The sequence below is a fragment of the Parasteatoda tepidariorum genome, chromosome 2 (assembly GCF_043381705.1).
Source record: "Parasteatoda tepidariorum isolate YZ-2023 chromosome 2, CAS_Ptep_4.0, whole genome shotgun sequence".
NCBI lineage: Eukaryota > Metazoa > Arthropoda > Arachnida > Araneae > Theridiidae > Parasteatoda > Parasteatoda tepidariorum.
This window is the reverse complement of record NC_092205.1, coordinates 88,673,871-88,691,084: the sequence shown is the minus strand read 5'-3', so window position 1 is coordinate 88,691,084 and position 17,214 is coordinate 88,673,871. Positions and strand designations below refer to the sequence as shown.

The 17,214-nt window shown below is 30.1% G+C and overlaps 2 protein-coding genes across 2 annotated transcripts in view; one reads left to right on the top strand and one right to left on the bottom strand.

Moving 5' to 3' along the window:
* Positions 1 to 13,427, bottom strand: part of LOC107452917 (PHD finger protein 12) — a 24,563-nt gene extending 11,136 nt beyond the window's left edge. Inside the window, exons 1-9 of the mRNA XM_016069548.3 lie at positions 13,130 to 13,427; positions 12,792 to 12,973; positions 9,311 to 9,383; positions 8,083 to 8,293; positions 6,713 to 6,827; positions 5,967 to 6,099; positions 4,967 to 5,137; positions 4,340 to 4,477; positions 2,619 to 3,090 (exon numbers count right to left, since the gene is read on the bottom strand). Coding sequence (XP_015925034.1) covers positions 2,619 to 3,090; positions 4,340 to 4,477; positions 4,967 to 5,137; positions 5,967 to 6,099; positions 6,713 to 6,827; positions 8,083 to 8,293; positions 9,311 to 9,383; positions 12,792 to 12,973; positions 13,130 to 13,177 — 1,543 coding nt within the window. The 5' untranslated portion in view covers positions 13,178 to 13,427. The remainder of the gene's footprint in view (positions 1 to 2,618; positions 3,091 to 4,339; positions 4,478 to 4,966; positions 5,138 to 5,966; positions 6,100 to 6,712; positions 6,828 to 8,082; positions 8,294 to 9,310; positions 9,384 to 12,791; positions 12,974 to 13,129) is intronic.
* A 412-nt stretch (positions 13,428 to 13,839) lies between these two features.
* On the top strand, positions 13,840 to 16,063 carry LOC107452911 (lysosomal dipeptide transporter MFSD1). Its single transcript, XM_016069539.3, has one exon. The coding sequence runs from the start codon at positions 14,088 to 14,090 to the stop codon at positions 15,669 to 15,671; it is 1,584 nt and encodes a 527-aa protein (XP_015925025.1). The 5' UTR covers positions 13,840 to 14,087; the 3' UTR covers positions 15,672 to 16,063.
* The last annotated feature ends 1,151 nt before the right edge of the window (positions 16,064 to 17,214 follow it).

The following is a 17,214-nucleotide window of genomic DNA, read 5'->3' as shown; positions in this document are numbered from 1 at the left end:
TCAGGGGTCTGTCCAGGCCGAATTTACTACCGTTTAGCGGTACCTTCACAAATTCAACTTTAGGAAAAACGGTAGTTTCACAAATTCAATTTTAGGAAAAACGGTAGTTTCACAAAATACTTTTTCTTAAAATTTTAATTTTGTATCCCTTAAGAAACGATAAATCCATATTTTTGTGTTGATTTTTTAATATAATTTTTAATTTTTCACAAATTATGTCTAAATTTTCACAAAATAGGTACCTCTCAGAAAAACCTAGACAGACCCCTGCTTAACATATGAGCTAACATCCGTAACTAGGACTTTTTTTTTTTTAAAAAATTGAGTCAAATTTCAAAATGCACCCTAATTGTAGTTTTAGTCCAAAAATTAAAAAAAAAAAAATTATTTTAGCAGCTTTTCAAAAAGAGCTCTTCTATGAAATTTTTTTGGGAGAATTCAGTGATATGATGGTAAGTAGATTTCTTTAATTTGGTAGATTCCACTATTTATNTTTTTTTTTTTTTTTTTTTTTTTTTTTGCATTTTGTAAATTGTTATCCCATTAAAAAAAAAAATTAAAATCATAAAATTTATGACAGTAACTACCAAAAATTTAGATCAATGATGAAATCACATGAATAGGACTTTAAAAATGGGTTACTTGAATCCGAATCTCTGCGTGCTTCGAGAATCGCTTATTGTAATAAATAATAACTTATTAAAAATATTGTTTTCGTTATTGAATTGAAGCAATTTTTCGTTATTGAATTAGACCAAATACTACCTATTTATGTCTACACTTAAAAGATTTCTAATTTATTAATTCCATGCCTAAATTTTTAATTCTTACCAGTTACAGGGTTATCTGCTACATTTTAGATTTTTAAATTCATGACTAATTTCTACAATTTTTCATGACTTAACAAAGTTACTATTTTTTCAAGAAAAAAAAAATGCAACAAGAAATTCAAAAACGCATTATAATAACATAAATTGAAATGATAGGTATAACCTGTTATACTCTGCATCTTCATATTTAAAGATTTTAAATTTAAAAACACAGTGTAAAAGAAAGAGTTGAAGTAATAAAATAGCTGAAAAAAAATACTTTTTTTTTTTGCAGAATTATATTCTAAATACTTTTCTTGTTCATCTGAAAGGAAAGAAATACTCCTGATTTTTCTGTTCTCATTTCAGAATTAAAAAAAATTCGCCAATGACTGGCTCAGCTAGAATTTTAAATTGATAAAATAAAAAGTAATAACAAAAATTCTAAAATCACAGAAATTTAAAAGATAATTCGCTCTAGAAATGATGTTTTCTCTTTCATTTTTTGAAAGAACATCATAACTTTTAAAGAACATGATAAAAACATTTTATATTTTTATAAATATGACTGTGAGTGGGGATTTCATTACAAATTCAGAACACCATGAAATGGGGAGGGGGGGGGTTAGATTCCACAGGGTTCCCACTCAATTTTAGAGAAAAAATTCCCTGACTTTTCCAGGTAAATTTCAATTAAAATCCATAACATATTTCATCTATACTATGAAATTTTCCATCAGAAAATTTGGATTCTTTTATTTGTTATGCTAAGTATTAGATTTTTTGTGTAAAATAAATATTATATGAGGAAGGAAGCATTTCAGTATGCCTAAAATGTATAATTTTTACCATAAATAATTGTAATAGATGTTAGAATTATTTAACTCGAATCTCAATAACTGAATATTGTTACTGACAATTTTAAGACTGGTTTTATTCCAGGAATAACGAAGGAATTTTCCAGGCTTTTGTAAGAAAATTGCAACTTTCCCTGATTTTTGGAGTTTAAATAAAATTCCCTGATTCCATTTTAAAAATTAGATTTTTTAACGACCTAAATCCATGACTTTCCTGAAAAAATAGTTAAAATCGTGACAATTCATGACAAATGTTGTTCAATACCGAAATTCATGACTTTCCAGGTGCGCGGATACCCTGCAGTTAACACATAAAAGTAAAAACGACTCATATAGTTTGTCTAAAATAGGAACTCACCTAGCTATTTGTCTGGATCATTAATTTTAAGTAGGGGTGTGGGGTCACTATTTAGGACAGGTTTTCGCTCGTGCAGGAGAAAGAAAGATAATCTTTTTATATGGTCTATTGCGTTAACCCTAGAGTGAAAAGAAGCTACCCTCCCTGAAATGTGCCATTCTTGTTTCCGTAGTAGCAGTAGTCTTAGACTTCATGGTGGGGGGAGTTCTTACCGTAGACCAGTGCTTCCCAAACTTATGACTTATGTGTACCCTTTCTAAATTTTTCGTAATGCTGTGTACCACTAATAAAAAAATGAATGTATTTTCTACTATAAAAAAATTGCACAAAAGTTAAAAATCACAACTGGCTGCTGACACCACTAATTATTAACTGTTAACTCTGCAAAATATAGCCATAAGAAATATTCGTAATCGTAAATTTTCATGGCTAGCTTTGTTTTTAAATAAAATTTTTTGATTTCCTTTGTTGCAAGATATTTTGCAAAAGAACGTTTCCCCCAGCTAAACTGTTCCCATACCGTACCACACTTCGGGAAACACTGCCGTAGACAAACTACTCACACTATTTAAAAAAAATAAATTAAACTTTTACCTTGACAACAAGGCTTTAGAGAATTCTCTTTAGAGTTTGTACTGCTGTAAGAAGAGTTTAAGCCACTAGATGATTTACACTGAAACACATTTATAGGAGCTGAGCACTGATTCAGTAAGCAAGAATTTTTTCCAGAATTCATCTTGCTCGTTCGGCTGACATTGTTCAATTTGGAAGATGCAGACAATTTTGATGACATGAGGGAGTGAGATGAGCTAGACACACACACAGACGTAGGAAGGTGACAGTCGAATTTCAGTTTGGCATTGTTATTAGAGCTGTCAGCCTCCCCATTCGTTTCGCAGTGTGGCCCGTTCATTACTCTGCGAGGCTGGCTATAATGGCCAGTCAGTTTCATTTCGGAAATGAGTGATTCACAGTCCATGTCTGAGGGTGATGGTTTAGTGTTGGTGATTTCAGAAGATTGCAAAGTGGCTAAATCAGTTTGGAAATTAAGAAGAAATCTGAAGTACTGAAAAAAATAATAACATATTAGAAATCGATACATGAAATTTTACTGTAAATTTCAAAGAAAATAATCGATAACATAAAAACTTAAAAGTATTTCAGAATAGCAATCAGGAACCAATCAAACATTTATGTAAGCATATTTTTTGACAATTTGCGACCCTCCTCTTCCACCCATGCGACCCCCCCCTAGTTTTTTATTCCACTCTTACTGTAGTGATCTAATTTGAGGGTTAAACTGAAATAAAATATGCGACTTTGAATAAACAAAATGTAAGTTTCAATTCATGTTTTAACATTTGAATAGAATTTATAAGATTTGGAATTCTATCAGAATCCTTTGTATTTTCTTTTTCAGTTTGAAACTCTTGACCTCTAGAACCCCCCGAAGAATTTCTTTTCTTTTCCTGAATTCATCTTTTATTTCAAATTTTATGAAGGAAATTTTTCCCGACATTTCTTATTCTGCATCTTTTAAAAAAAAATAATTACAAACATGGGGATTTTAACGTTTTGCATAAGCATTTCTCATATTCCTCCTCCCTCGCCAGCCAATCACAAGCTCCTTTCACCGTTAGCTGCCAACGAAATAATTGAATGGCTCCTTTTACTTTTCTGAAGCAATTAACGAGTCAGTTTTATACTCTCAGACTAGTTTTAAATTATAATTTCATCCCAACCACAACTCAAATTAGAAATGAAGCCCCCCTTTCAAAACCATATTTTTCCTAGCAGACTATTTAATAAGCCTTTTAACCCTCCGCGTTCGGCTCAGTTTTTATACTTTCCGGTCCTGAAATATGGGGCAATTTTTAAGTTACTTTTAGTTTAGTATTTTTAATTTTAAGTAATTTTTTCACCACTAAATATCAAAAATTATAAGCATGATATGAAATGCAACGTTCCTTCAACGAATTTTTCTATATAATTTGCGAAATTCCCGAACCCTCTAGTGCCACCTAGTAGCCAAAATAAGCATCAGATGATGGTTTTGGATGATGGTCGTACGCGGGGAAATGGCGGGATCCGCATTGAAATCAGGGGAAAAATTTCTTCGCCCGGGATTTTCACGTGACCCGTAGTGGGGGACGAAACAGATACCCCACTCAAATCGCGGGAGCCGTACGTGGAGGGTTAATGATTTTCAGGAAAAACACACTTAAAAAATACCCATTTATTAGTAGAATTTTTATTTACTTGAACTGTTTTGCTAAAAAAGTTGAAACTAATCATATTGTTGAAGACTACAATACCTTATTTGATTCATCGTCCAACTCCATTGCAGAGGAGGAAGAACTTGAAATTGATACTTCGCTGGTAATTGGTACATCAGTTACTCGAGGCAAAAGAGGTAAAGGAGACTCATAATTGTTTCTTATTGCTACTGGAACCTAAAAATATATATTACACAGTGTAAGATTGAAAATATTATTGTTGAAAATAAATATCGAAGAACTTCTCAGAAAATTATTTTCCGAATGCAGGCTGAATTTAATTAATATTTTAAATTCATATTTATTTTGGATGGTCTTTTATACCACATAAAGATAATTAGTTACAGTTTATTTATAATTTACAGTTTAAGAAAATAAATTTTAAAGAAACTCTTTAATATAGCCTGCAATTTTTCAAAACGTTTTTCAGAAAATTATTTTCCGAATGCAAGGACTGATTTTAATTAACATTTTAAACTCATATTTCATTTGAGTGGTCTTTTATCCCACACAAAGATAATTAGCTCATTTATATTTTTTAATTAGCAACCAATAAACGGATACAGTAAACTTTTTTTCTAAACAAAAAGTGAATACTTGTTAGAAACTTGAAGATATGATCTGTTGAATAAAGATGAAAGCATATATTATTAGTAGAATACTTACAAACAATTTTGGACGTGGAGGTTCCTTTTGTTTGCGCCTGAAAGGTGGATTCCTTTTATTTATCTTGTTAAGAAAATGCAATTTGATGGCATCTTGTGATATAGGACCAGCAAATTTATCCCATAACTTTACTCTTTCAGTCAAACTAACAGATGTGAGTATTTTTGAGTCCTATAAGAAAATAAAATAAATAAAAGTGTGATAAATTATAAATTACGTATATTACTAACCTCCAGAATTTCATAAAAATAATGTAAGGTATAATCCATAAAGCAGTTAAAAATAATTAAAGCAAAGCTTACTACTACAATAACCTATATAAACAAGGTCAGTATAAAATAACAAATGAATATATCTGTCTACCTCAGTTCAGTTAATTCTGTTACAAAAATTACACAGATCTTAGGGTTGCAGTTACAGAATTTTCAAATGCCAACATTTTTTCATTCATCGCAGCATAATTCTCATAGTATAAAAAAATTAAAATGGAGTTACCACTAGAAACTTTGTCAGTTAACTGCAACCAAGAGAACTGAACCATCCCTTTAAACGCTATTCTTGAGTGCATACCTTTAGAATACAATACTCGCCAGAGAGATGGAAAAGTTATCTTCCATTATAAAAAAAAATAAATAACACTGGAGCACAGAATTCTTTGATTTTTTTAAACTGATTTTCATTTTAATAATTGTTACCAGCTTTCACCTAGCATAATTAAATTTGTACTTGGTGTAATAAATAGCAGCCTTTAGAAAATGAAATGTTAAAATTATTTTCTTGTACTTTGTGAACACTAGTACGCCTGCAAAAATTAGTTAAATATAGACTTCTTTACAAAAAACATGATGGTAATAATGAAAATCCTACCAATTTCAATTGCGGTTTATTTGAATTATAAAATTTAACTCATAATGAATTAAAGATTTTCAAAGTATTTTAAAAAATCACAAACTGTAGTAGAGTAACAATCACATCACAAAAATTAAGAAAAAATACTTACAGCAAAATGTTCAGCATGATTGGGACACATCCATCTTCCAGTGGGCAGACTTGTGAGTGGTGGATCCACACAATCAATATGGAGCAATAGGGGACAATAGTCACACTGGATGAGAGGTGCTTTACGACAACTCCTACAAGAAAGGAAACCAATTACAATAACACCAATTATAATAGCTTTTAATCACAATTAGAATAAAATTTTAAAAACATTAAGGGGTGGGGAAAAAAAAGCCAGCAGGGCAAAATTAAATGAAAAAAAAAATAATAAATAAAGAAAAAAAGGATATTTTCCTACTAGGGAAAAAAATACGCAAGAAAATGACAAATTTAAAACAATTATATTGATTTCAGTTTAGATTGCTGCCACTGAAAAATTTAAATTTATTTAGTTTTAAATAAGGAATCACTTTTAGCAAAAAATGTCTAATGGAATTACAGTTGAAACCCTTAACTTAACAATTATTTCACACTGAGTTACCCCAGGTTAAGGTTTAAAGAACTGAAATTTGGAGGAATTTTCTTTAACATTAAAAACTGACACTTCACCCATATCTAGGCAAGGCAAATGGTGATAAGGGTTTCTAAATTAGGCTAGTTTGAAAAAGATATCTTTTCACACAGAATATCGGTAATTTTTTTAAGAAGATTTTTTTTTTACTTAAGCGGGACTTGAAACATACTTTCAAAAGGAGAAATTTTGAAGAATAAACACACTAATTAAAAAGAAATTTTAGTTCAACACACTTTTTGCACAGGTTACAAAGTTTAGCTGGTATATGAACGATTCCAGAGTCAAGTTCATGAGTTCCTCTCCGACCAAACCTATTACCATCTTTAGATTTCGATTTCTTGCTTGAACCTACAAATAAAGAATTTATCATTCATGACGCAGAAAGAAGTAATTTATAGAAGTAGTTAGAAGAGGGTTAAGTGAAAAAATAAAGCAAAAGTAGCATAACAATTTTATTACAACAAGAGTTACTGTACTAATTACAACTATAAGTAGGGTCATAGAAAGGTAAAAACATAAAGTATCAGCACACACAATCTAAAATTATCTACAAGCACATATTCTTTGAAAATAGAATCATTTTTATTAATTATATGAAAACAGTTAACTATTAAATTTTTTTTATTTATTCTTGGCAAAAAATATCTATATATATGCACATTAACATTAAACACATTAGAGAATAATAAATATTAATAGCTATACATAAATAGGAAATTTAAGTACTGCATATAAAGTAATTAGTATATGAAGTAATATTAGTAATTTCGCTCCAAACGAAATTTCATTAAAAGATTTCCTACTGTCACTGCAATTGTTTATTTTCGTTTGAAAGCGATGGCCACGTTGAGTAAAGTTGTAAAAATCTAGATGATTGTATGCTTGACCGTTAACTGTGGAATGGCTAATATTTGGGCTAAAATCGCAGTTATATCTTTTTCTCATTGGGAGCAACGTGCATACAATTAAACAATTTCTTGTAACTTTCATAAATCATGATTATGTCACCTACTTTGTATCCCCTCCCACACTGCAAACTATTTTCTTTGTGTGCACAGAATTTTCAATACTACAAAAAATATACGCAAAATTTTAGAATCGCCACCAATGCATGTGGGCTAGTCTTTTCAAGAAATCTATAAGGCTTAAAGCAGTTGTACTCTAACTTTGAAAACTAGCTATCAGTAATTATAAGTACAATGACACAGACATACACACTTAGACTTGAGACATTTTGGATCAGTATGTTAGTGAAATCAAATGATTCCAAAGAAGGTGGTTCAATGAAATCAGAAAAGCAGTAAGTGTAATTCGGAGAGCAAGAGAAATTTTGAATTAAAATTCTTAAAACGATTTGGAGAAGACTATAAAATAAAAGCTTTATAAGCTGTTTCTTATAAATAATAAAATTTTCTATTTATAATTGTCTACTAACTTTTTTCATAATCAATTTATTTTCTTGGAAATCATGATTAGTAGTATTAAATTTATAGGACATTAGAGGAACTAGATTCTAAGTTATTATTTATGTACTTATAGAGTAAAAAATTAATGGTGTAAGCAGAACAAAGATTGTCAAGACAATCTGAAAAGCAAACTTTACCAGGTAACTGCACTGTGCACAAGAATTCAGATGGTAATTGATATTGAGTAGGGTTCTGTGTAGAGAGAGATTGTATTAAAGTAAAGAGAGGAGTTTTTGACTCATCATCAACTTCCATGTTCTCTAGATCCGAAGAAACTGAATCTTTCGTTAATGAAGACCCATTCACAACTGACTCTGAAAATTGACCACTCGATGAAGCTGGATCAACCTATAAGAAATATTTCAATCAGAATGATTATTTATTTTTTAAAAATTTCTCTATACATCAAAAATTGTATAATTTTTATTACATAAAACATTAGTGTTATAAAAAATCTATGAAACTTTATTTTCGCGTAAGAAAAATTGATTGGAAATCGAAATATCAAGCAAGTGAACATTCATAAGCACGATAACTGAAATGTATATGTTTACAAATTTCTAGAGGAAATAAATAAAAATACATTAAAGTGCCTTAATAATTTAATTTTCCTTTCTGCGGAAATTTTCGTTTGAATTTTTTGTGTGTTTAGTACTGATTTCCACATAGCTTTTAAAATCCGATATTATTTATCACATCAACTATATCCCGAAATGAAAACACTCATTTTAACCCCTTTTTGAAGCGTCCGATTAGCGGGATTTTGTCATAGATTTTTTCGGCAGTTACTACTGCAGACTTGATGATTTTCTAAAAATGTGATGATGAATTACAAAATGCGAAAAAGGAAATAATTAGTGTGTTATCTTTCTTTCTACAAAATGTGAAAATATTGCCCATAATATTAGAATAAAAAAAAAATCACAAATTCAATTAAAAATTTATTCTATTTGATCAATTAAATTTTTTTTTGAAGTTAATTTTCCGATTAATTAAAATTAGTAACATGTATATTTGTTATTTTTAAATATCTTGCAGAAAGATATTAGTAGATAGGTACGTCGTAGAAAGCCCGAAAAAGTTTGGCCACAGGGACTAGAAATAGAGCAGGGCTAGAATGTCATCAGCTTGCCTCTGGAGTCAAATATCATGCGAATTTTGACTATATAACTAAACTACATAAAAATAAAAAAAATTCTTATTAAACTGAAGGAAATAAAATTAAAATAAAATAATTGTGCTATTAACTTAAATTAATCAGTGCAATTTTCAACAATAAATGAGTTACTAGAAATAAATTTAAAAAAAAAAAAGAATAAAAAGAAAGGAAAATTTAAAGAAAAGAAAGAGAACTCAATTACTTACATCAGGAGTAGTCTTGCAACTGTGACACAACCATTCTCCAGATGGTAAATCATCTTCTGACAAAGGTGGATCACTGTTATATCATGTAAAAAGAGAGAAAGAGTATAAGACTATACCTCCAAAGATCAAAATGTGTAATTAAATATTAAAACTCCAAAGAAAAAAAATCATTTAAAATGAAATAAAAATTTTATCATTAAAAAATGTGTCAACTATTTAGCTTTATGCAGTGTAGAAAATTATATACAATGAATGGTATTCACATTTTATTATAACTATTTTCATACAATTAAATCTTCATAATTTCCCAATTCTTATTTCAATAAACTCCCTAGTTTATTTTTTATTCTTATCAAACAATAGTAACACAAAATGACAAACATATCTCAATAATTTTTGTAAAGTGCTTGTTTGTGCACTGACAATTGTAAAATTGCAGTATATATATAGCAGCTGTTGCAAATTGTATAATTTACTAAACAATGGTATTGAGCTACTTTTTCCTTAGTATATAAATTCTCTCCTTTAAATATACAAAACATAACACATTAACTATGGATCTATATTGAAACTCAATAATAGATTTTTAATCTAATCTTATTTTAAGCAATAAACAATTGATTTCAGTTAATTATTAACAATCCCAGGTGATTCTCGATTGCATTTGTATCAATCACTTCACTTATCACAACAGATTTACATAGTTTTCAACCCCGTGGTTGAATGGCTGTGAAATTGTCACAGAATTCTTGCAGAAAGATTTTTTCCTTGAGGTATAAAACACTTGTGTCTATTCTACAGAGTTTTTTCCTCCAGAATTGTATTCAAAAGAAGCATATCCCGCATGCCATCGGGTTTCAATAGAAAATGTTAGAAGATCTCAAATCGAAATAAACAAGCAAACATACCGCTGATTAACTCAATAAATAATAATAATAGCATCCGCACTGACAACATAACATCCGAAGTATTTATACATAATAAGGTTGCAGTAACAAGTTTAGTTGTGCATAATCTACTCTTTAAAATAAATATATAAATATTTAAAGAGTAATATAAAAAGGTATGTTACTCCTCTAGAAAAAGTAACAAACTTGAACGTAAATTTCATTTCTCATGACAGGTGAGGAAAAAGCATAATAAATGGTTCTGTTTAGTCACACTATTTCCAACAAAATCACTCTTTGACACACACTGTCTGCGCCAATAATCCTTGTTGATCCATGTGGTGTTTCAATCGTTCTTTCGACGGATATCGCTAAGAATTTTCTTATTTATTAAAACAAATCCTGATGTTCTTTACAGATGCTTAGAGATAAACAACTAGCAGAGATTCTGCTTATTTGACGTTATTATCGATCAGATTTCCAACAATAACTCATACCGGAAGTCACGGTTTGAATCAAAACTACCAGACTAAAAAATCATGTAAAAATGGTAAATAACTGATTGGTTGATTTATTAAAATGCATTAAAACGGGCCATTTGACATAATTGTTACAAAACTGTATTTTTTTCAGTATTAAAATCACAATGACAATCTTAGCTAAGCCACCAAAGGGATTATTAAATTACAAAATTTTATAAACAAATTTGTAGTGATTTTTCCTCTAGCCAGTAAAAGCAATTATCCTTTTCAAATTGGTTCCTTTTTATAATGTTACTTTCTCTTTTTAGTTTCTCAAAAAGTACTACCTGGAAGTCAAAACTTTGCGATTATTTTACGTAGTTACAGACTCAGAAATCTTTCCCCGATTTATATAAGTTGACCAGATTCTTTTATTTTAAACTTCTCTTTGTATTACAAAGAGCCTTGTTCAAATTATTTAGTACCATCTGCCAAAAGCAGTTCTAAAAATAAAAGATTATTTTTTTAAATGATTAACATCTAAATTAAAATATGCTGGTCTACGAATTAATGAATGAATTTGTGATGAATTAGATTTATTACATTAATACTGGGAATACTTCCATGTGGCAGAATCGAAGCGTCACAACGACATTGTCACAGAACGATAGAGTTCTTGCAAAACAATTTTTCTTTTGAAAAGTAAAAAAAAAAAATATATTTAATTNAATTGTTTTTTTTTTGACAGAAGTTTACTTGTAATATTTGAATCTTGCATTTAGATAATCGCTTTTTAACACACTCAATTTACGCTGATAGTATCGTAAATTGATGCAATGTTTCGATTTTATTTTCAGCAATTATTGATATTGATTTCCACATAGTTCATAAATATCCTGATATATTTCAAACAATCTGGAAAACTCAAATCGTGCGTTTGAGTGCTTTCTTTCTAAGGCAATAATTATATCGAATTTTCTCAGTTATTGCTCTTGATTTCTCCATAGTTTCTAAATCCAATATTTCTTATACAATATTATTTATTATTACAACCTAATCTAGAAATGAAGCGCGCATTTGAGGCGTCCGATTCTCGGGATTTCGTCGTCTATCTTTCTTCTTACTACTAGTGATTTCATGATTTTTAATTTATTTTTTATTGCGATGATTATTTATAAAGGGCGAAGGAAATAATTTAAGTGACCCTCCACCAGAAGGCCAGAATAGAATAAAAAAATTATTACACGTCCAATTAAAAAAAAAAACATGTATAGTTTTTTCTTTTGTAAACACAGCGCTTTTGTAATTTTAAATTAGTAATATATATGCTTGTTATTATTAAAAGTATCTTGCAGAAAGATGTGCTAGAGACTTTTGTCGCAGATAGCTCAAAAAAATTCTGCCACAGGGCTTCCATGTTTCGATCTACAGCAAAATAATCGCCAAGGTTTGGCAACTTTATGGCAGTGGTCCAACTAAAAAAAAAACACCAGTCTAAACCTCTGAATGGAATATGATACCGAAAAACACTATATAGAGGTATCCTTTTAACACACAATAAGACAAGTAACTAAATTTATTGTTCTGATACAAATTCATAATTATAAAATAGTTTTTTTTTTTAATACATAAATTTCGGACAGAACTATTTTTAAAATAATTGTAGAAAAAAATAAACTGTAGAATGAAAATTATTTTAGATAATTTATCATTAAAATTTTAATTCATTAACAGGACAAGAACATTGATAAAGCAGCATATATTACACTTAACTACAGAGTTAATGAGAAAATACTAAAAAAAAATTTGAATTAAGTTCACTGGATTAAAATTAAATTTGACAATAAGTTTCAAATGCTAAATTTACTGTTTTCATGCAAAAAGTTTTATTTCATAAATCATTTTTGAATTGCTAAAAAAATTAATTGTACAATATAAAAAGAATTATAAAACTAATAAGTCATCCAACTATATTATAATTCATAAACAAGACAAGAGGGTTTAAATATTCGAACAGAAAACGCTTAACTACGTACAACTTGACATATCAAATGTCACAGGAAAAACATAACGCTATTCACATATCATATAATTTCAACAATTGCAGATTGAAGAATAACAAAATGATCTTACTGGCATGTTAAATGGAAAGCAGCAGGACATCGATCACAACATATTAAATCCCCGCCTTCTTTACAGCTATCGCAGGAATCGTGGTTAATTGTTCTGCCAGGTTTACGATATCTTCGCTCTCGATCCTTCTTTTTCTTAGAAGATTCTTCAAGTATAGGAGGTTTAATAAGTTCCTGAATTTGCTAGACAAATAAATGATTATGAGTATTAACAATTAAAGCTACCCCAATTCATGTAAGTAAATATAGCTGTATTAGCATAAGGATCTTTAGCTTTCTGTCAGAAGATGCCATTTTAGGAAAAATGTTTTTTGAATTTTAAGATTCTATTTCACTTACCGGCATTAAACCACCAGAAGTATCCAAATCATATTCAACAGAAGTCATTTTTTTAATAGCTCTGGAAGTAATGACACAAGAAATAGGACATCGGTAACTAAATAATTACCATTAGATAAACTTATAAGACTGTTTTACACCATTAAAATTTTGACATCTCAAACCCAAACTACTCACTAACATAAATAATGTGCTTTAAAGAAAAAGAAAGCCTCAAAACCTATCTCAGTTAAGTGAAATTTCGCATCACTGTCATGTTTTATAAATCAAAATTAAATTTAAAACATTTTGTTTGTTGATTAATCCCCATAAAGCTAATAAAATATAGCAATTAAGCCTTATTTACTTACATCAAAAATCAAATTTTTTTATTATCTCGCAAAAGAATTCAGCAAACGTCTGTAAATTATCAATTTTTATTTAAAATTTTGACTAATTATCTAAAAAATAATTTCGATTCCATTTGATCATAAATTATTTTAACGATTTTATAAAATATTTTAGCGGAGGAAAGGTAGACACAGCTCAACTCTTTGATATAAATATGATTAATCGATACACTAATTATATACGATATTTCATCGTTATTTTTGTGAATTCGATAACGATTTACTTCACGGTATAGTCGATATAAAATTACTTNTAGTATACTGCGCATGCTTGAAAACATGCCTGGAAGGGTCATCCTGTTTCCTGAGGATTCACAGGCATCCTCACGCTATACACTACCTGACAAATAAGCATATGCTTTTGTTTATTAATTTCTAATCGTTTATTGTTAAGAATGAACAAGCCGCAAAGTAATTTATCACTTAATTTAAATTGTATATTTTTAAATTCTTTTCAAATATCATAACTTTTGAACTCAGGCCGTGCTAATATCTCTTTGAAATGCCACTAATCACCGAGGAGGTGTGCTGATTTCTTATCTACTTAAATTTTCAATTCCTTAGAAAATATGGAGGAATCAGAAAATGAAGTAATATCTCGCGACCCTAGTGTCAGCGAAACTCAATCAACAGCTGACAATCAAACTAATGGCTGTTTTCTTTTCGCTCTTTGCAATCCCCGGAGAGGGGCTCACAGATACTTCGCCTTAATATTCATGTGTTTTCTTGGCTTCGGAAGTTACTTCTGCTATGACATTCCTGGTGCTTTACAAGATCAAATAATGCGTGATATGAAAGTATCTACCTTCCAATATACCAATTTGTACGCTTGGTATTCGTGGCCCAATGTTATATTATGTTTTTTCGGCGGCTTTCTGATCGACAAAGTTTTTGGTATTAGGTTAGGCGCTATCATATTCAGTATATTTATTCTGGTGGGTCAACTTGTCTTTGCCTTGGGTGCTACTGTCGACAGATACTGGCTGATGGAAATGGGAAGATTCATCTTTGGCATTGGTGGCGAATCTCTTGCAGTTGCTCAGAATACATATGCAGTTAGTTGGTTTAAAGGCAAAGAATTAAATATGGTGTTTGGAATGCAGCTTAGCTTTGCCAGGGTCGGTAGTGCCGTCAATTTCAACGTAACACCTGCCATATACAAGGAAATGGCTAAACACTATTCGTCTGGTTACGAGGTTTTGGGCGCCACTTTATTCATCGGTGCTTCGACTTGTGTCTTGTCGTTGATCTGCGCTTTCATTATGGGTTTCTTTGATTGGCGTGCAGAAAGAATTCTCAATAAGGCTGCTGGCAAAACTGGAGAAGTTGTACAATTACGAGATATCAAGGACTTCCCCCTTACATTTTGGGTTATCACAATTATATGTGTCGCTTATTATTCTGCCATATTCCCTTTCATCGGTCTCGGAAGTGTGTTTTTTGCGAGGAAATACGATCTCGATCCCGAGACTGCCAATTCCGTCGACAGCGTCGTATACTTAATTTCTGCAGTGGCTTCGCCTCTATTGGGTTTGTTAGTCGATAAAACTGGCCGTAATCTGACGTGGGTGTTTATTTCTGTAGTCCTGACACTCGTCTGTCATCTCATGTTGGGTTTCACCTTCATCAACCCGTGGATACCGATGGTCATAATCGGTCTGACCTATTCTCTTTTGGCCTGTGGACTTTGGCCAATGGTTGCTTTGGAGGTGCCACAACATCAGCTGGGAACTGCCTATGGAATTATGCAGTCGGTACAAAATCTTGGCCTGGCCGTTGTGGCCATAGCTGCTGGAGCTATTGTTGATTATAAAGGCTACGTTTTCTTAGAAATATTTTTTGCGTACTTTGTGATTGTGTCTATTGTTGCAACTGTGGTATTGTATGTGTTGAATGCCAACAGGGGTGGAAGATTAAACTTATCCATAAAAGAGAGAATCGCTAAAGAGGATGAACTCAGACAAGCGGAGTTACTCGAGAGCCAGAGACTTTTAGCATCTGGATCGATGGCTGACGTCACGCCTCACGACTTGCTGCAACCAAAATCTGACTTTTACATTCGAAATAGATTTCTTTCTAGGATTGGTGCTAAGCTTCCTGCTCATTATGATATAACCACCTGTGCACTTATACATCGTACAGGACTGAAATGATGTCTTTTTAAATTATTGAGAGATCTATTTGTATATTAACTGAATAGTATTACATTTAAAAGCTGCCTAAAATGAATATTTACTTCATAATTGAAATTTTTACAAGCATGTTCATCTTTTTTGTAATTTATAAATATTTATAAAGTGACATGTTTTAACTTGTGATAATTTTTTGTCTTGTTGATGTTCGTATAAAATGTGACTCTTTATATGGCTCTGTGTCTTTGTTCTTGAATTTTATTAATTTCTTATTTTTTTATATTTCAAATTGATGAAATGTATCCTAAGTATAAAAATGTTTGTTACTTCTATATATATACATGTATACATTTTCTAACAGGATGTTATCAGTGTAAGATTAAAAAAAATAAATCTCCACATACTATCCAAAAGTATTTTCTAGCTCGTTACATTCCTTTATGACAACAAAAACGCTAACTGCTAAAAATATCAAACATTTGTTTAACAAAGAATAGAAGGAAACAATTATTTCTCTTAGAAATTAGTTCATATCAAATAATATTCTCCTACAATTGCAATTTTGTTTTTATTTTACAAAAAAAAAATTATTTTTTAACAAATAAATAAATTTTTCAAAGTATCCATAAAATTTAGGAATCTCTGTGAATGTATCTGCAAATTATCTGAAAATATCAATAATTATATTTAAACAATTAAAATAGACAATTTAAATCATGATTTTATTCTTAGAACAGACATAGACTTGACTCAAAGTAACAAACAATGACTAAAATAGATTGTATTGATTTTAATAGACAATAAGAATTACAATGAAGCATTGAAAATTTGTATGCAAACTGACAACAGTAGACATACCAGGGGTCCATTAACGAACCCTTCACAAAATATTTTAACTTAAAAACAAACCTTTTACAAAATAATTTATCTTTTATTCGGACCCTTCACAAATTTATCTTCATTATTGTTTTATTAATCGAATAAACCTTTTCCAGGAAGGGAGAAAGACAGATGTAAACGAGCTAAGTTTTGTCTTCGGCAGGCGCTTCTTCCTTTATTCGTCCAAAATGAATATTCTGCTGCAGCAGTATAGGCTAAATACCAAATATTTGTATGTTGCATCTCTAATTTAAAAGCAGTAGTTGCTGTTTATTTTTTAAAATTAATTTTTTTAAACTATAATTTTAGAGTGTTGTGAGCATAATCTTGTATGTCTTTACAATTTAAAAACTCCTTGAAAAAGTTTTTTGCAATAACAGGACCCTATTTGCACAAATTCATAAAAACTGGACCCTGGTTGAAAGAATGTGACTTAACACTTATTTTATATTCACAAATTACGAGTAATTTTTCCACAATTTTACAAAAACGGACCTTTCACAAAATGTCTAGACTGACCCCTGCATACTTACCACATTGAAATGAAATTAATCCTAAAAATATGAGAAAATAAACTCACTATCTTACAATAATTATATTTAAATTTTAACTAAGAGTTATTTTTATTTGCAAAGTGAATTAAAAAAATATTTTTATTGCAATTTACCTATTTGAATGAAGGGCT

What these genes read in the sequence shown, in the direction of transcription:
- LOC107452911 (XM_016069539.3), top strand. Translation starts at nt 14,088, where the DNA reads ATGGAGGAATCAGAAAATGAAGTAATATCTCGCGACCCTAGTGTCAGC.